This window comes from Solenopsis invicta, chromosome 3 (assembly GCF_016802725.1).
Source record: "Solenopsis invicta isolate M01_SB chromosome 3, UNIL_Sinv_3.0, whole genome shotgun sequence".
Taxonomy (NCBI): Eukaryota; Metazoa; Arthropoda; class Insecta; order Hymenoptera; family Formicidae; genus Solenopsis; species Solenopsis invicta.
Window position 1 is genome coordinate 32,371,191 of NC_052666.1, and position 21,058 is coordinate 32,392,248.

Sequence of the window (21,058 nt, forward strand, 5' to 3'; positions counted from 1 at the left end):
GAAGGAGCACGTTCTATTCAAGCGGAATGGGTTGAAATTTAACAGAGGGGTCGATCTCCAGGATCTTCTCGCAGCGAAGAACTCTGAATGTTTGCTTCTCCTCACAGTGGGATATCGAAAGAAATAGACCAATGGTAGACTCGCTCGAGAAGATTAGCCGTATGCAAAGGGGAATGGGGGCGTGTCGGCAACAAGAAAGAAAAGTGTTCGCTAAGTGCACGTGAGAATTGCGTCGAGCAATTGCAAAGCGTGTAACACGACTACTGTGGTGAGAAAACGGAAGCCGAAATAAAAGGAACCGCGCTGGAAACGCGTAAGTAATAGCTTTGCCGGCAGACCTGATAAAATGAACGGATAGCCGATGCTGGCTTTTATTTTCCTTCCGCACACCTCAGAAATAAACTGCAGTAAAACGCGAGAGAAAAACAGAAATGAGATTGGGAAATACAGCGAGAGAAAGCGGAAGCAGCGAGAAGCGAAAGTTACCCACCGTTTCTCGAGGTCTTCCTTGCATTTTTTTCTCGATCGGAAACATCTTTCTCATTTCCCCGTTTATGCTCCTAATTTATCTTGGAAATAGAATTGGGGAGGGCTTTAACGTAAAATCCAGTATAATTTTTTATGATAGTAACTTTTTTTATAATAATGCAACGGGGGAAGAAATAGAAATAATAAATAAATATTCTATTTATTTTATTCAAGAAGAAACTCATACGCACCGGATCTAAATTGTGCGTTATCAATGTTAAGGGATGTTTCAGCTTTAAGTATCTCCGCGAGCGATGGGATTTCTCATATGTTCACTTGCACACGCGCAATGAACATTTTCGCCATGTAAATCTAATAACGTGAGTAGGGTGAGGCGATCGACTTTCCAATTATCAACTTTCTCCATATTTCAAGAACTACTGAAATAGTATTAAGTTTTAAGTTTTTCCAAAATTTATACTACTAAATTAAAGAATATTTTTACGCAACATATTTTTCTCAGCTCATTCTTTTACATCCTTCTTTTTTTATAAAACTTCTCGTAAAACTTTGTGTACAAATGGCTGAGAATATGCGTAATTTTAATAATGCTATAACCTAATTTTTAGATCCGATAATCGATAAACCGATACGATAATTCTTGTAATTATCTTGCAAAATATTTTCAAAATAGATATTTCAATTCACGCGCGTATAATTGGAAGATTTGTAAATCTGATGAAGATATCAGTTAATAATATCACCACTTAGGTGAAGTGCATGACAAACGAATTTTCACAATGCTCATTTAATTGTGCTGTGAACGATTGCATTTTAATTACAGCGTACGTATAGTACGTATGATCCTTGAGGCACATGCTCTCAAATAAATTACATCCAGCTCCATAATTTTCAATCTATCAGACGTTAAGGGATACTCTTGATTATTCATCGAAAGGAAATAGTTGAATCTGCTTGCGCGCATAGTGGAACGATAGGTAACTGCATCGTTGAAGTCAAAGGGGCTTTTGATATCCTGACCACTGATCGGTCCTTCAAAGAGGTATTCGACGTTTATCGCCCTTTCCAGTAATACGCGAGTCTACTTTCGTATTTATGACGAGCTCCTCCTGCATGCTAACGTGCATCTGTCTCACGTTTGTAAGGTTTTTACAGAATTCAATGTTGTAATATTGCTACGTCACTGACAGATATTAAACTGGAGTTTGCGAAAATTTTGTTCTTATTAATCCATTCTACTCTTTAAATCTGAATCAGTCTTACCGATTTGCTATACTTATAATTGTAATCATCGGTGACTATTCGCTGTCTTTCCGTAATACTGATTAGGAGAGGATATTCTCATCGTGTAATGCGACAAAATCTCATAAAAATATGAAAATATAATATCAAAAAATATGATTTGTACCCGCGAATTTTATATATTACCAACATAAAAAACGCAACATAAAAAAATGTCAATTTATTTTACGTGATTAACAACTACTAAAATATGAACTTAATTACGAACATAGTTATTAATCAAATGCATTGCAATATCGATCTTGAACTCATTCTGCTTCAAATACATGACATTACGAAACATTCAAAAGCAATGTTCTAATTTAAAAGTGATGAGGAAATTTAGTTAAACAAAAAATTTAAAGCGCAATATGAGATACATTTGAATTTAATTGTTTATAATTACATTGTCCGTATATAAATATCCGCAGAAAATAATAATTGGTAATTCTAGTCTCTTATATCGATATCATGTCTATGGATAAATTGCGTGAAATACGTGCTTCGACAAATAGACAATGCATTCACTGTGCTCGTTAATCATGGAAGTTAATCACATCTACTTATTCATAGGAAATAATTATGGTTTAATAACATGATACAATATTTTGCGTTGACGCGACCGATAAGCATGTGGCGTTTGTTCCGTTACATACAGCACGATCACAAGGTCGCCACAACGTTGTATCATTCGCATGACGAGGTTTGAGTTGGCAGGAACAGGATGTTTCGCATAGTATGCACTGTATATTATCAAAAGTATTTCAATATGCAATTTCGAATTAAGTATCGCAAACCACCAAGCGGCGATTTGGTAACTATCGGTTAATCATGGCCAAATAATGAACTTCCGCAATAACGATCTGAAGGCAATGGCTATTTGTCGAAGCAAATATTTTGCACACATCATTCGTTTGACGTTAAAGCGAATCGCATTATAACTTAATGTTTCGTAATATTTATTTTAAATATTGCTGCTGCTACATTTATTTAGAATTGTTTACTTTAATTATCGTGCTTTAGATCTTTTATCAATTTAATAATTTGATCATCTTGTCTTCGTATCGAGAACGCGGTGTAAGTCAAATTGAATAATTTGAATAATGAAAGCCATGTTATTTCAATTGTTTATTATTATAATAATATATGTATTTCGTTGAATTTATGCATTTAAAATGTATTATGCACATTAAATTTCAATCGTACATTTCTGAATGATCTATTATGCCTTAATTAGCCAAAACTTTGTTAATTGAATTATATTGATAGTAGGATTGTCGTTATTATTTTCAAATTTTTTGGTCATTAACGAAACATTGCTTGTACGAAATGGATCGATAATTAATGATTACAGATTCAACCACAATTGACTGCGACTAATAACTACAATTCAAATTAATCATCAATATATGATTGTAATTAATTTTGTATTTCAGTATTTATTAACCACATATAACATAAATTTGAAGCTTTTACATAGGCGATTTAAAAACTTTTACTGAGATTCGTCTGATATAGAGGAGAAGAGACTAATATGGCACTCATTTTCATTTTATTGAACAACTTTGGTTATAATCAATATTTTATATTGAAGCTAAACGATTCTATTCGTCAAAGTGTTGTTTAACAGATTCTAAACTCGAATTAATGAAATATTTACTACTTAGGATGTGATTCATAAAAATATGACGCATTGCATAATCAGTATAAGAAAAAAAGTGATGGTAATATGGCTACAGCCTAAATATAATTTTTAAAAAGTGGGTTTAGTTTAAAAAAAATACAGTATTTTGTTTAAAAAGTATATATTTTTAATTTTTTATCGTTCAGAATTTTCTTGATTTAAAATGTTTCTGCGCTTAAAGACTTCACAGATTTCATTAGAGATATCATTTTATCCCTGTTTAATATTAAACAACAAACATAAAATAATATCTCTGATGTTTTTGAACACTGCTGTTTAGAATAACAATTGATTTATTGAAGAGATATCTCGATATGAAAATTTCGTTTAAAAAATCATATTAGCAAACTCATATGTTATTGTTTAATTTTGCACAACTCGAAGTATGTACAGTTAAATAAAAAGTTAAATAACAAAAAAACACTCGAGTGTACATACATTTGTGCGATAATACGCTCAAGTTTAAAAACAATGAGGAATCTGTAATTAAATGCTAAAATATACTTTGAAAAGGTTTAGAAGTGCTGAAAAGTAAAAATGTTTTATAACAATTGTTAACTATTATGTATTGGCATATTAGCGTCACTAAAAAACGGCGGGTTACTAATTGAATAATTCCATAAATAATTGTTGGAATTTGTTACCTAATAACGGAGATAATGGGAGTAGCCACAATGTCTACATTAGCTATAATATTCTCTTCTTCCTATACTAATTACGACTGACATATCGTTGTAATCTTCTTTCACGCTATTCTTATATATCGATATAGTAATAAAAAATATACGCATCATGTACATTAAAAGAATCGTGTCAAATATAGTGCGAGTATCGAGTTTAAAACAATCGTAATATGTACAGATTAATTGTGATTAAATACGTGATTTTACGAATTGCGTGAGTGCCACAAAGAACGAAAAAAAAACAGAGAAATAGGAGAGGAGAAAACCTGGGAAAGCATCAAACAATGATAAAACAACCATAGAGTAACTTATTATTGCATTATTTTATTTGTCAAATCGTGAAATAAATTCATCAAACAACATGTTCGACATTAATATTTATCTGCGCGACTGTGTAATTATTCTGCACGGTGCTAATTATTTTTTGAATGAAAAATTTTAGACATTGCTTTTTCTACATTTATTTTTTTACATAATTTAAAATATAGTTTATAACATGTATTCCGCACATCAAATCGTAATAAATTAAATTTTTTTAATTTGAGTAAAAAATACGTGTGAGATCCATGAAATCTCATCGTGTACGTAATATTGCGGAGTGTTTGGTAACAATTGTACAATAATACTTCAATAACTCAAGTTTCATACGAGTAATCGTTCCGTTGCTCACAATCAGCAGAGTACACTCAATTGATTTTTGATCGAAATATGTTGTTGAACCGTACGTGTCTCAAAATATAATATGAAACTATTTCGAGTATCTCACCTGATACGTTTTCCAGACAAAATTTAACGTCTATATACAATTGTGTAAAATCACAGACAATCTATAATTTGCAGCAGAATTCACAAGAGAATTTTATTTATAACTTATGTTATAATATGAAAAATATTTGGAGAACCAGAGAAATGTATGTATACACTTGTATAAAATATATATACGTGGAATATAAAATTACAAATCAAATTCTATTTTTTGAAATCTGCGAATTACAATTTAAATAATCTAAAATGAACTTTAATAATAGTTTCCTTAATTCAATATTCGATTGATATAAAATGAAAAATCCATCGTATTTATATGTTCTTTAAGAATTCAAATTAGAAATAGAACTCGAGTTGTGGTTTTTGTAAACGCCAGATGTGTGTGAATAAATGAAAAATAATTGCATCTGAATTTCTCAGTGATTAAAATTATGACGAAGTTAATATGTAAAAAATTTGTTTAATAAATCACGTTACACCTTCAAATCAGTTTCATCTCACCTGTTTGTTTGAAATTGTAAATGTGATGCTTAAACATGTATAGAATTTTTGGCAAATGCGAAGGCAAGACCTACCGAAGTCATAAAGGGCGAGCTTTGGTGTGAACGAAATTTTCATTTGGTCATCGGACTGCGGTCGTTACATACGTTATGTACGTATATACGTACACGTACGTGGTACACGCACGCATCCGCGCGTACAGCGCACATATGCCTCTGAGACGAAGAGTGTGCGTATCACGGAAGGGTGCGGAGAAGAGGGTGTACCTCCATTGCCATTTGAGAGTATTATTGCGGTGCTGGCCGGTCGGCGACGAACGAACGGGAGATATATCAGCGGGTTGGCATTTATGTGGCGACCAACTGTCGAGTTAATATTCACGCGATTCGGGACTGACCCTCCCTTCACCCTTCGTCCTCCTCCATCATTCTGTATCCTCGTTCCGAGCACGCGTCGACGACGAAATTCTCGATTTCGACCCCGAATCCTCCCTCTTCTCTCACTCCAGGGGAGGTAGAAGAGGGCCGCCTCACCGTAACAACTCCCGTGTGCATATCCTCTCACGCGAAATTTATTATGTTATGCCGGAGAAAATTCTAATTATGACTGTTTCTATGTAGATCTCAGGTTTGAAAAAAAACAGATATGATGGCTGAATTATTACATCGTATTCATTAATTTTTTATGTATAAAATTTATGATTTTTTTTTTAACTTTTAAATATGTCTTTTGCTGTAATTTTTACTAGTTTTTTTTTACAATTTTTATTTTTTGTTTAGTCAGTTTGTTTATGTTTGTGTTATTTTGATTTTTAAAAGTAGTGAGAAAATGCATTTAAATTTGTCTACCTTTGATCGCGCAGCTTAATGATGGATTGTTTGTGAATTAATATACTGTAAATTTTAATAAAAATATGAAAACGAGAATAATCTTTTCTGTTTCAAATTTCTGTATTAACATTTTTCGTCTCTGGTTTCTTTTTAATTATTCATGTTACTTGTTTTCATATTATAAATTATTCATATTATAAATTATTGTCTATTGATGTGGAAGAAAACTCAAATGACTGAAAATCATCGTAGTTGATATTCAAAACATACCAATCCAAAATTAATTGTTTCAATAAAAGGATTTTCTGTTACATTGACCTTACCTCTATATTTATATTAATTTAAAATTAACGAACTGTAAATTTTACTGTAAATAAATTGTTTATTACTCTTAAAGCTGTAAAAATTAGTATTTGAAATAACAATAAGCAAATAATAAAAAAATTTTTAACGAAAGGTGACACTGATTTTTTATTCGTTTAATATGTTTTTAACACATTACTCTCCTTCAACGCATTTCGGTTTTTTGTTGCAGTACGTATGGCGTATGGCTTACCCTATGGCATGGCATCGCGGAACTTCGCACTGTGCGTTCTTATTGTCGCCTTCCTGCGCTCCAGTCTCGGTAAGATCGAATATACCGCTTTGGTAAGGTAAGTATTTCCGTGACGCGCAGATCCTTGCGAGAAACGAGAGGGGGAGGGGGGGGGGAGAAAAAGAGAAAATTGTTCGGGGGAGTTGCGAGGAGAAGTAAAAGTTACAAGTTTTTAATCCGCACGAAATGACAGAATTCCCCTCATTCCCTTCTACACAGGGATCGCCGCGACTGGTATCGTGCCCGTTAGTTTTGCGCCGCCTTTCTTTGCTCTAGTTACCGTAAAAATCAAATAGAATCCTTCTCCGAAGATATCGCTATCGGCAGCCTTCCGCGCGTTTCCGCGAGAGAGCTTAAAAAGAATCCTGAAGCTTAAAAAGAAGCAGGAATTGCAAAGTGGCACGGGCCGACTTCTCTCCCGTTTCAGAGAACGAAACGCGCTCTCGCGTTCTGTATCGTTTGCTTATTTATTTATTAGCTCTGTTCGCTTAACGCACGAGATGTAAATTACAAGAGTCTTTTACAGAAACGATATTTAATTCTAAACTTGAAGAAATTTATGATTGGAATTATATCAAAATGAAAAATATGAAGGAAATTTGATAAAGTTTACGATGGCAATTAAATCCATCATTCCAAAACTCATTTGCGAAACACCTTGAATTTTTATATATAAATTCGATCGATTTCTCATTACATCGCAGGTGCAAATCACAATGCATAGGTCGTCGAGCACTCGACTCGCATGTGCGAACCAACAAAAATATTACCTGATCTTCAGGGCAGCCTTTCCACGCGATAGATCATGATAGATGATGATTACTCTACAAGTCAGCGAACTTTCGCCCGGTCGTGTTCCACGTGATTAATAAACACTCCATTTCTCGCGAAACTTTCTCCCCTTTTCTTCGTGCTCGCGTGATCGCTTCGAGCTAAGTTAACCAAAAGTGATATAGGGAGAATATATCTCTTTTTCGTTTCTCCTATTAGATTCCATCCCGTTATCGCGAGAATAATCAATGTGCGATTCCCCTGTGCGGTGAAACGTAACGTCGCATCGAATTGGCTCTGGCATCCGCGAGAACGCAAGGGGTGAATATCGTGACGTGTGAAGGTTACGGAGCTCGACGCGCTTAATCAACCTCCCATTATGCGGCGCAACGATTGTCCCGCGTGTTGCATAATCAAATGTACGAACAAATCGTTTGAGAACATTTATATGGTAATAAGGTAAAAATCGTAAAAAAAGAGATTATGAAACGTTCCAGTTTAACATATATTCATGTAAATCATGCGTGACGGGTCAAAAAGTACAAGCCAATTTCTATCATTTAAGATGAAATATGTGCAACCTTGCTAAAAATTAATTTTCAAAAATTAACGTTCTCTCCAGGCCACGTACGTCTCACGCGGAGCGAACACCCACGTGTATAATCGCGCGAGCGCGATGCACAGAAAGAATTATGATTACCGCGCATATAGTCGACCGGTCGCTCGTTAGACGCACAAGTAACGCGACGCGATCTAGATTAAATTTTGCTCGCGCGGCGCAAAAAGGTGATGGGCATTCTTGTATTCGGGGGTTTCCTCCCGAAATTTCCCTAACGTGCCGTCCATACATCATATTCATTACGGCTGCGGCGGCGGCGGCGTATCGACGGCAAGTTGGCCGCGCGGTGGGCTAATTAAGGATTAACTTCGCTGATCGTTTTAGCCGTAATCGCTGGCGCATAATCGCTAATTGCATAATTCAGGACAAACGCCCAAGTCCGAGGTCCTGCCCGAATTTCTGGCGCTCTTGGAAAATCACACGGTCACTCAAGGTCGCGACGTCTCCTTCACCTGCGTCGTTAATCATCTCCAGTCTTACAAGGTAAATGTACTCGTGTTACTCGCGCGCGCCCGCTCGCTCGCGCGCTTGTTGTAATTAGCTAGTCGATTAGGGCCACTGCTCGAAATAGTAAGTAGTGTGGCCTAGATCGTATTTTCGCTTGATATACCGGATGCAGCCTAGACGGATTGTATTATCAAGTAATTGCCATGTAACCACGTAGTACAACTATATTATTCCACCGCTCGATTATTAAGTGAGTATTATTAGCACGCATTTCTGACAACGATCATTCGATGCGCTCAATTGCGAAGCGAAGTGCTACCAAGTGCTTTAAATAGGTAAACGTTAATTCGCAGTAAAAAAGAAGTAGAGAGGGATAATCAGCAATAACATATTAATGAAAAACGTCGAAAGTAACGGAGTACGAAAATCTTTCAATATTTTATCACAGCCGTTGAACTACTTTGCGTTAATTAATCTTATTAATCGTTATTTATCTCGTAGACAAGATTTATGTTAGAATTTAAGAAAGTTTTTAGTTATATTTTTCAAAATTTAATTTATGCGTTATCTATACGTATATATTCTATTCATTGATTTTATATGTTAGTTTTTAGCACCGCTATTGTGTTATGTTACATCATAACTGGGAAGAATACTTTACACACATAGAGCTATATCTTGGCTCTTTAACTCTCGTAAAAATGTCAGATGTGTACGATCCGTTGACTTTTTTGATCGTCCTTTCTTGAACTCCTGAGAGAGAAGCGCCGCCGCGAGCGACGCTACAAATGTCAAAATGTTTTCCTTGGATCTGCATAGCGAAACAATGCAAATCAAGTGAAGCCATTGAGTATTCACTGCTTTCCAACGATAGAAAGACAAAACCAAAGGAATGTATTGAAACAACGAAGAACACCGTTTTCATATCAGCAAAACCATCTATTCCGATCGATCTTACCATGCTGCTTTTTCTATTCGCGATATTCTTATTCTGCAATAATTACAAATACTTATGCAAAGACCAGACATTAAGAAACGAACGTCGGATAAAACAAAAAATCTCACGCGTGCTTTTTCTAAATCGAATTTTGCAAATATACACGAAGTAAACAGAATAAATGAGCATAACTCAAACATTAATAAAAAATTCAATGGCGAGTTAGGAATTAAATCTTAGATTAAGAGATAAGTACACTTAAAATTAGCTGGATAATTCAGATTTCTTGTCTAGTTGCTCTTTCAAATCTTAATTACTCGCGGAAAACTCTTGTATTTTTGATCGCTGAAAACTCGAAGAACACCTTGAAATTTTTATCTAAAGAAACCCCATCTCCAAATAGGCTGATTCTATATTTGCCGCGTTTGTTCCGAAACGCCTCGAGAATATTTGTACGTTTAGTTGACTGGACGTTATCAATTTTTGTTAGCAATTTAGCCCGCTGCGTCGGCGGGTCGCTTGTTTTTCGCAATCTTTGCTCCGTGTCAACATTGACCGCGATTTAACGCGGAAATGTTCGCTCTCGGTGTATCTACAATCGCTGACTCGTGTACGTGTGTTCGTGAGGAAAGCTTTCGGTTGTATACGCGCTAGAATCCAGGGAATCTCTTCTGGGACGGACCCTGGTCGCGAGTAATTCACTTTCAAGAAGAAGCCCAAGTTTTGATTGCGTGCTCAGATCGCGACAATCGTTTCTATCGCGTTTCTAACGCCGTTGGAGCGTGCTCGTGGAGATGCTCGCCGCTCGTCTCGTCGTTCGCGGCTGTGCCCGAAGGGCTCTTCTCTCCCTCTCTCTCCCTCTCGCCGGAAAGAGAAAGGAAACGATGGAAGAAAGGACATAAATCAGATCCGCTAATATAGCGTCGCTGAATAGCCCTGATTTTTGCCGTCGTGCTTCTCCTCCTTTTCGTTCTCCTATTCCCTGTGCAACTCGTCCTGCTGACTTTGCTACACCATTTATATACGCATCTCGTGCACTTCAGCCAGACGGCGATTAGGTGGAAAAAGACTGTACGAAGAATAGGCGCAATTTTGTAACGAACGGCGTCGAATTTAAATTCGTACCTTAAAATTATTAAATGAATGAAGCTCTATTGTTTCCAATAATAGACAATTTTTTAATATTGGAAAAGCTACGCGAGACTCCTTAAAAAAATTAAAATTTGTTTAGTTTATCTAATTATCGTTTTTTGACAATTATGAAATTGTGAAAAGAAACAGAGTTCGAGCTGCATAATGAAAAATCTTTAATGAATCTTCATACATCCCCTTGCACGTATTTTTTATGCATTTGCAATAGTGTGTATCTTCGTGCGAAGTCAGAAGCTTCAATCTCAACTCTTGTCTAATTTCCGATCAGTTACTGTGATAACATTTACCCTCTTCTTTCATTTCCCATCTCGTTTAGATGTATCGCTGGTATAGAAAGAAATCTCGCGTGCGCGCATGCAAAATATTATCTTTTTGTTCCTGTTTTTCTCTTCCTCCGTTTTGTTTAATCATGTCCAATATTTTTTACGTGACTCTTTACTTTTTATATATTTATTCTTTTTTGCAGACGTTTGCTCTGTATGTGCACACTTGTTTTTTCCGCATAAAAAAAGAGAAAGAGAGAGAGAGAGACACGTTCGCGCGATGAAGAAAAAAATTCGCTATACGCAACAAAAATGCACTAGTTCTCGCTTCGAAATGACGACTCGAAATGACTGACATCGAAAGCTATTTAATTTGGCAGCTAGCTCGAACTCGCCGCGTCGTCGCGTTACACGTAACCGCGTCCTGTGCATCCGGTAACATCTAATCTCAGAAATTTAACCCTTTACCGCAGTTCCATGTAACGATCGGTGCAGCCGTATTTTGAAGCCTCCGATGCTATATCTCTGTACGGGAAACTCAAGCCTTCTAATTAGACTCGCATAGTGTTACGTCGGTAATATATTTCAAATTGATTGAGAGGAATAAGCCTCTTATAGAAAAAGACATGGAATATCTTGCCTGGGAAATAGCTCTTTCGCAAATACGTACGTCATTACGAGCGGATCTAGAAATGCAAAATCCCGATGTGTTCTATACGTGAATATATATCTGAATACGACTAAACTTAGTAGCTGAATGTCACGTAATACCGTCGTAAATACAATACCCTGAGATGTAATATCATGTAGAGCATGTCGCGCGCGCGTCAGACATATCGGATGTCTATGAGAACACCTGGCCAATTGCTCCTGATCCGCGAAGGATCGCATGGAGATATAGATTCTGCTAAGCGGACGGCGTCACCCTCGCGTCGCGTAAGCTTTGTTTCCAACAGGTAGATATCCTGTTCTCTCACGTATTTATGCACACGTTAAATTCCATTGCAGCGATCGAAATGCGGCGACACCGGGGGCTTTTGTCCGCGGTTTAAAAGCCCTTTTATCCCGTTCAATGGCTTCGCTGCTGTCTGAAATATGACAGATCGGGCTCCCCCAAACCTCGACCCGAGCTGGCGCGGCGGCGACGGCGGCGGCGGCGGCGGCACGAGGGAAAAGGAGACTGCGAGCGCGAAATAGGGGTTGTAACAGCGTAAACCCGAGCGGAATTTGAGAGTGCCTGGTGCCGCCGTACCCTCGTTCCGCTCGCCGCGCCAGCATTTCGGTATGAATACCGATAAGCGCCTTTCGCAAGCACCACGATGCTTTTTAAGCACCACCTCGGCACCCTACTAATGAAGAGTTCGCGCCTTTCGTGCGAGATGGCTCGATCTTCTCTCGTTCTTTGCTTCTATAAAATGCAATCATCTCCCTTCTCCCGTGTGAGAAAGAGTCAAAATCTCCCGTTCCACCTTCACGTATCCCACCTTATTTATCTTTACGGCATTCCTTTGTCGCTCTTGCATGAGATCTTACTATGCAGGCCATGCAGGTTGTCAAAGTTATGTATCGTCTATGTGTACATTTATTCATTTATTGAATTATTATCTTGTTATTTTATTATGCGTCTACATGAAGTACGATCGTTGCTGTCTAGTGTTTTTTTACGGTTTTCTTGATAGATTGGAAGATACACGTATCTCCGAGTACTATGTCACATAAAGTTATAAAAATAACATTGTTTGATAGAATATCTTGAAAATTGTATAATTGCTCCTTTGTAATCAAATTATCTGTTTTTAGAATAATTATACATGGTAATTATATTTGAAATGTTGATCGAGTTTATCAAAGACAAGTTTCATAAAAATTCTGATGGTTACCAGCCTTTTCACATATCAATCACTTTCATTCACATACATATTTATGATTTACTATATTAAATATTAAGATAAATATTATTTGGCAATATCGCCAGCCAAATTAAATGTATGTCTTTGAAGTAACGCGGGCAATATATATTGAAAATATTTCAATATTCGATACGACCAATTATAAAGAAACATATATTGACATTTACGAAGAAATATATATTGCCGAAGGATATTTGTAAAATATATTCATCTCTGCGTAAAATTCCGTCGTTTACGAAGTAGCAAATAAATTTGAAATTCAGAAATAATTTTAAGGAATATAGTGGAAAAACGTTAAACGTAGTTAATAAATCTCAGCTACGCTTTAACCGCTTTAACGCATCAGCTGCACTTGATAATTGTTAATCCGTACATTGTTTCTATATCCGATGTGTGGTCCCAGTCATCATATGAGCGAAATGAGCACCTTTGTTACGTCACGCGCAGGTCGCCTGGATAAAGTCGGATTCGCGTGCGATTTTGGCCATTCACACGCACATGGTGGCGCACAACCCACGCTTGTCCGTCACTCACAACGGCCATAACACATGGAAGCTGCACGTGACTAACGTTCAGCCGAACGACTCCGGCACGTACATGTGTCAAGTTAATACGGATCCTATGAGGAGCCAGGTCAGTAGAGCCGTTGAACATTAGCGCGACAGTCATCGCCGTTCTCTATCACGTTCCGCGTTGCCGCCGAATAGGGGACGATATGTCGTTCCGACCCTCTGTATAACGTAATGCCGCGTGAATGCAACGTGTACATGCTGCGCACCTACAAAACGAAGAACACATTCAGCGCGGGACTGAAGAACACTCGTGTCGCGACGTAAAGTTCTTTTCTGCTCTGCCGCAAGCTGTTTTTTCAAAATTAAACTAGCAGAACGGATATTTTGAAATTTCTTCCTGATTCTCGCTCCAACTCGCAAATAAAAGAGCAAAGTCACTTGAGACTACGGAGATGCTTTTGTTCTTGTCGGTATGATATTTTTATTAAAATTAATTATTTTACACACAGGATTCCTCGTACTTGCGGTTTACTTTGAAAATAATTATAAATGTGTCAAAAAGAGAGATCAAACGTTAACAATATTAATCAACATTGAACAATTTGAATTTAAAAATCTATCGCACATTTGGATATCTTGAATAAATCGAGAGTTTTTGTCTCGTTTATTTTGAACTCTGTTCTGTCGAGTACAATAATTAAAGCTGAGGTCGACGTTTTTCTGAATAGTAATGAATGCGAATTTTAATGAGCAGACTGGCTATATGAAGGTCGTGATACCGCCCGATATCATGGACCTAGACAATACCGCGGATATGCTGACCACTAAGGAAAACGGCGATCTGCTGTTGCGGTGTCGAGCAACCGGCAATCCAGAACCGGTAGTGATCTGGCGACGGGAAGATGGCCGGAACATCACGCTGAGGAATGAGAACAGCGTTAAACGAAGTATGCTTGTAGTTCTTAGACATTTGGAAGGGATCAAACGAAACGCTTAAGAAACGAGAAAAAATTACAGTTAAAAATGACAAAATTGTGCAGAGTGTATGCAGTCTCCGTGATTCGGAGAAAACTCAAAGAGGCAATAATTGCATTACATATACGCGAAATGTAAAATAATTAGCGTTGACAGGGACCCGATTGTTATGAGATCTTTATTTGAAAGGTACAATGCGCGGAGATAAACAATAGAAAGCATGTTTTGATTTGATTAGTCGTTAATTAATAATGCTCATCGCGTGAAGTGAGATGGCTATCTGTCGCATTCTTAAAATGCTGAATTAAAATTCCATTACACCTCAGCGAGAGGTGCCATTCAAGCGTGAAATGTGCTACCGCCGAAAATAGATGAAAATTCTCACCGTCGGGATATGACTAATGATTACGATGTCGACTTTAAAGGGACGCGGTTGGTCGTGGCTAAACGGAACCGTTATACGTTCGGCGATTTATCTTTAATTGATCTGTATGATTTTCGAGATGAAATATTCCCCTCGGATCGCGGGGATCGCTTTTAAAAGAGCGCCGGTTGCACGGGGTAAACCCCATCGTCAGTGTCCGCCACGCCGCGCCGTGCCCCGTGGAAAAGCAGCCATCCGATTAGCCCTCTTGACTGTGAGTGATGGATGTTGACTTTACATATATTTCCTCTTCGCCGTGGTCCCCCCTTCTATCGACTCGCGTACGCGATTGCAATATCCAGTGTGTACACTGCGTCGCGAGAATGTTACGCCGCCGCGGTATCTCCATCCTGCCAGAGTAACTCCGCTGCGGCGCCAGCGCCGCCGTCTCCTCTTCGTCGTACACATCAGAATCCTAATTTTATATTGTTTCTAATTATCGCCTCTTATTCGACGATAAAATTTCAAGCTTGCATTTTACGAATATTTAAATATATAAAAAGACATTTATTTTTTCAATTACTGCAGATATATAGAGCAATGTATGTTAACAGAAAATATCTCGCAGCTAACATAGAAAATTTGGAAGCACAGCTTTCTTAAATCAGAGACAAAAAGATCTCATTAAAACAATATTATATCGAAGTTTTATTTTGCGGAAGAGAAACCGTGAGGATGATGCGCGGATAAGCGCACCCTCCGCACAAAGGAGATTACATTTGAGAAATGATGGTACGAATAAGATTGTTGTGCCGAAAACTGAGAGCGTCTGAAAGACATCTGGATTTCCGAATCTCTCATCCTTTATCACGTCGGGAATGTTAAAGCAGCGCGTACGTTTGAGGGCGAACAACTTCATCTGCGGGGCATTCAACGACAGGAGATGGGATCTTATCTCTGTATCGCGTCGAACGGAGTACCGCCGTCGGTCAGCAAGAGATATTACGTCAATGTCCGTTGTAAGTGTACGCGTGTTGCTGTACGAGGTAGCAACTTCCGTTCGGCCAAGTTACACTAATTGCATCTTTCTCGTTAAAGTCAAACCGCTGATTAAAGTCTCAAACCAGTTAGTAGCGGCACCCGTCGACAGCGACGTTCTCCTCCAGTGCTACGTGGAGTCCTCGCCGAAGGCTCTGAACACATGGTACAGAAATAATGGTGAGACGACACACCGACCGCCGTTCCGCGTGCACCAATTATTTGTCTAGTCCCAGCAAACATCGAATCTAACATAGATGTGTTATATCTTATATCTATATTATATGACGTTACAACTATTACATTCAATGTTTGCTGAATTATTAGATATATGCTTCGTAATTATCTTTTTTTCTTATTTACACATCATTTGGAATAAAACTTTTATTAATTTACCCGAATTAATTCTTTATTAGCATTCTCTAGGATTTGCAAAAAATTCCAGCAAATATATAGAGTATTCGTTTTAACCAGGAATATCAACTTTATTATATGTGCAAGGAATAAAAAAATCATAAAAATTTTTACATGATATTTTACATTTTTTGTTAAAAATTTAATAAAAGTTAGACAATTCAGCCATTCTCTCTATGAGAGCAACCACGTCAAATTGTATTATTCATTCTGTTGAATTAATAATTTTTTATTGGAAAGATAAAAAATATAAATCTGTTTAAGTTAATAAAAATGCATCTTTATGACGCATTTCTTTTATCCGCAAAAATGCTTTAAATAAAGAGGATTCTGTTTTTAAATGTAGATATAAATTATCAGGGTTGGGTAAGTTAATACATTTTTTTAACTAAATTGAGTTAGTTACATAATGGTTTATAAAATTAATTTAGTTATGTTAAAAGTTACATAAACAAAAAACCAGCTAGTTAAAAGTTACGTTAAGAGTAAATTAACTTGAGTTAAATTAGAAATTTGAAAAACATTATTTATATTAAATTACAAAATTGTAATTTTTGAAGTTAATGTACTCAAATTATAATATCGATCAACAAACAAATTTAATATTTTATTTTTAAATTAAGTTTGCACAATATAACAAAGAAATCTTATTTCTTATATGGGAATGTATTTTTTTCTTACAATTTTTTCTTTTACATAGATAAATTTTTAACTTGGGAAAAAAGTTAATGAATTAAAGTTAATGTGTTTCAAAAATAACTAGTTAAAGTTAAAAATTAACCAAGTTATTAACTTTTAACTCTAAAGCGTTAAAACTAATTACTACCTTGTAAATTATGTATTCTCGATAAAATTATTTCTGAAGACGTTTACTTTAGGAATCAAAATACTGGAAGGTGAGAAGCACGGCATATCGGAAGCCATCATCAACGACTATGCATATCAGCTAAATCTTACTGTCAAACGGCTTGACAAATCTGATTTCGGCACTTACACGTGCTCCGCTGAAAATGCTTTTGGAAAAACGGAAGGGTCTATAAGACTGCAAGGTATAGTAAAAACTGTTCGTATAGATGTTGTTAAACATTGTCACCTTATAATTTTTATAGAACACGAAAATGTGATACGCGTATATGCATGGAGAAGAAAATGAACTGTATTCCGTAATTTTATATATTTTATGTTTTAAGTCTTAAAAATGTTTATTTCATTGTGGCCTTTTAATTATCAGACAATATCCTTAATCGTCCCCGTTGCTTCGAAATCGAATTACAGAGCTGCAGATATCCAAACCAACGACAATCTCCACGCGAAATACCGAGAGCACCGAGAAGCATACCTGGCGGAAGCAGACGGAGAAGAAGGGGAAGAAACATTCGTATGTGCTCGAGGGGAAAACGGAATCTGATCTGATTCCGAAGAATGTGGGTCATACCACGCCAATGTCCAAGCGGAATTCGTCTAATTCATTACCGAATATCGCAAATAAGTCAAGGATCTCTGTACTTCCGGCACCGGCACCGGCCCCGGCGCACTCGGCGCCGACGCAATTGAATACCCAGAATGGCGTTAAATCATTACGCGATTCGCGATTATGTCATGTTGGCCTCGCTGTGATCGTTTTAGTGATTTTAACTCATGATTGAAATGGAGATCAAAACTCTCCGCGACGACGAGGTCGTTTAATTATAACGAAATCGAATCGTTTATCGTGATTTTTATCGTTGAAAGACACACAAGTGGAATTGCGTGTAATCGATATTAAAATAATTTTTGCCATAAAAAATAATTTTTTGCCATATTTTCATTTAGGTGTCAAAAGAACGAGATGGAGATGCGAGAACATTGGTATTTTGCTGTATATAATGAAACATTTTTATGACAATAAATGTAGTTATGTCTGAAAAGTAAATGAGATCAAGAAAAAGTATCTGGACAGGTAGATGATCACGCTTTTAACTACCAGCATTATACAGAGTGCATTCCAGATGTGTATTTCCTGATATTGATTTTTCACAAAGTGATAAATTGACGTGCAATATATTGTTCTTCTGTTTTGATAAAAGAACACCATTTTACCATATTTTCAAATTGTAGGCATTACTAAGCATAAGAATTAGAAGAGTCACTTCAATTATTTCGTGTAATTACTGCCTGGTTAATAGATAAGCGTATACATTGGCATATTAAAGAGGGGTCCATTAAAAAAACCAACTGAATTTGGTATTTGTTGTTCTTTAGAAACTGACTGAATTAAATTCATTCGTCTCTAGGAACAGCCATATTTAACTCTAATGAGAATTGTGACATGTATATATGTATGACAATAAATGTTGTTTCTACTATCATCCTTCTCTTTCAGGACGTCCCAGCGCTTTTCTTTCCAATGGATTTTTTTCTATGCATATATACATTTTAAATGCTTCGATTGAAGAGAAATAATAAAATATTTTAAACGTATATATCATGTTAATCATATCATCAATTTACTAATGAATAATTACATGATCAAATTTACTTTAAATTATCTATATGTGCGTCAGAATTCAGAACAGCATTTTATTTGTAATTTTATGTGGCGAGTAATAAAAGAACGCTTGAAGAACCAGAATGAACACGTATGTACATAAATTGGCACTAACATGTGATTTTTATTTACATAAAATGTGTATTAAAATACAGACATGTTTACTAAAATATCCATATAAAATTATAAATAGAATTCTGTCCTCGAATCTGACGCGAATTTGATCGTTTAACACGAAGAATTATAAAATTAGCATTTTAAAATTTTGATATAAAACATTTTGTAAAAGTGCTTCCGTTTTGTAATATACATATAATCATCCAATATCGACGTTTTACAAAACATTGTATTACGCAACGTTTGAGTAATCACAATGGCGATAAGAGTAAACGCGTAGAAATGTTCGATTATTCATGCTGATTTGCGTTATCATCGACAGAAGGAAGAAGCTACGAGGATGTACCACCCACGTCATACGTTTTACCCATCACTCGCTATCGTGAAGACTCTTAGTTAATTCAACGATTTTGTCGCGAACGGATTCCACGACGATGAAGCGTTTGTTAATAATTTATCTTCTATATGCGCTCTTCCAAGCAGCTTTATTAACGTCGCCGTGCGTGAACATTGCGTCTAAACGTACGAAGGATGTTGGCTTTCAATGCACTCAATTAACAACGCTACAACAAAATTTGGACAAAGTGTGGAGCAACACGACGATCATTACGATTTTTGATTCGAACATACCTAACATACCGGGGTAAGAAAAAAGAAGAATTGTTCAAAGGCTGTGAGAAAAAATTGATTGAATTAATATTAGGATAAAATCAATTTTTAATATACAACAATATGATAACGCATTTTATATTTGCGTATTTTGTACATTTTCTCGATGTTTGTTATTTGATGCATTCAAATGCTCTGTCTCTTTTTTTTTTATTTTACAAAAGACATTCAGCATTTCCTTCTAGTATTCATGTATATAGTACATTATATTATACTTCGGAATATTTGTGTTCATTCAGAATCTTCTGATGAATATTTATTCTTCATCGAATATATATTGTACGCGCTTTTGCATTAATGCGAATTTCTTACATTTTTGAAGTACCTAATTTGCGATTTTTTACTTGATCCTATCAAAGGCACAGTTTCGCAAGATTCGGAGCGACTCTCGTGATCTTAGACCTGCATGAATCGGGCATACAGACGTGCGACGCTCAGGCATTCATAGGCCTTACGAAGCTGAACAGCTTGAAACTCTGGGGCAATAAGCTCACGTTTGTACCGGGAGATTGGTTCCTGAATATGTACTCTCTGCAGACTCTGGACTTATCGTTCAACTTTATCCAGTGGATCGACTATGCGATCTTTCAGATGCTCCCTAATTTGGAGAACTTTAGTTTTGACTATAATCAACTCAGCTACATCGACTACAACTTGTTCGCTCATTTAGGTAAACTGAAGAAAGTAAGATACAGCAAGAATCCGTGGAGCTGGCCGTAAGTTAAATTGAAATATCGATGTAAATTATAGAATTATAGAAAACATTATACTTTGCTAATAATTTCCAGTAAACTAATACAAAATGTTTCTTATTCGCTAGACCACAAAATTGAATTATTTTAATAAAAAGAAATTTAATCGTGGTTTTAAGTAAGCTAAAAAAATGTTAATAAATTAAATTATTTTTTATCAGATTTTTATAGATGTGCTTACATGTGTAACGTGCTTTCAGGTATCGCGCTCGTTTGACTTGGCAATTGGAGAACCAGAAGGTTGAGATACTGGACATGTGGGAGGATTGGAACTGGATGAATACTGTGATCAAGGATTGCGTTGAGAGTGGACGCGGGGAATTGCCGAGTGACAAGGTGCTCGACTGCGTCGTGGAGAAGCTGATCGAGTTCACGTACGAAACCTTCAGCGAGCAAGAGAGGAGCAACTCGGCTGGATGCAGTGAGCAGACTAGGCGATTAGTACGTTGCATGAGACCGAGCAATGCCACTGGCGACACTGATTACGAAACTGTACGAAGGATCCTAGAGGATTACTCCACGATTCTACCACGGATGCAAAGAGCGCTGAGCCCTTTCCCGTTGAAACGATAAACATGCTATGTCTCCATCTTCTTAGAAACTTCTTTTAGGATAAAGGTAAATTTCGAGACACTTCTACCGTAAATTTATTACCATATATTCTATAACTACGAAAACTCTTAATGGATACGTTTCTGATTTTATGTAAGCTTAAAAAAGATGAATAAAAACGTGCAATTATATGTTTTAATTGTAAAACATT

At 36.5% G+C, this 21,058-nt stretch overlaps 2 protein-coding genes across 3 annotated transcripts in view; both read left to right on the forward strand.

Moving 5' to 3' along the window:
• The window catches only part of LOC105204643 (lachesin), a 37,246-nt gene extending 18,668 nt beyond the window's left edge, over positions 1-18,578 (forward strand). Inside the window, exons 3-10 of one of the 2 annotated variants that reach the window (XM_011173800.3) lie at positions 6,769-6,858; positions 8,583-8,701; positions 13,375-13,560; positions 14,194-14,386; positions 15,669-15,797; positions 15,877-15,996; positions 17,109-17,279; positions 17,506-18,578. In XM_011173800.3, coding sequence (XP_011172102.2) covers positions 6,774-6,858; positions 8,583-8,701; positions 13,375-13,560; positions 14,194-14,386; positions 15,669-15,797; positions 15,877-15,996; positions 17,109-17,279; positions 17,506-17,876 — 1,374 coding nt within the window. In that variant the 5' untranslated portion in view covers positions 6,769-6,773 and the 3' untranslated portion in view covers positions 17,877-18,578. Of the gene's footprint in view, positions 1-6,768; positions 6,859-8,582; positions 8,702-13,374; positions 13,561-14,193; positions 14,387-15,665; positions 15,798-15,876; positions 15,997-17,108; positions 17,280-17,505 lie in introns of both variants that reach the window. The other variant, XM_011173799.3, reaches the window with a different exon arrangement.
• A 653-nt stretch (positions 18,579-19,231) lies between these two features.
• Positions 19,232-21,046, forward strand: LOC105204644 (leucine-rich repeat-containing protein 55). Its single transcript, XM_011173801.3, has 3 exons — positions 19,232-19,517; positions 19,903-20,259; positions 20,496-21,046. Exons 1-3 carry the CDS (start codon positions 19,309-19,311, stop codon positions 20,866-20,868), a joined length of 939 nt encoding a protein of 312 aa, XP_011172103.1. The 5' UTR covers positions 19,232-19,308; the 3' UTR covers positions 20,869-21,046.
• The last annotated feature ends 12 nt before the right edge of the window (positions 21,047-21,058 follow it).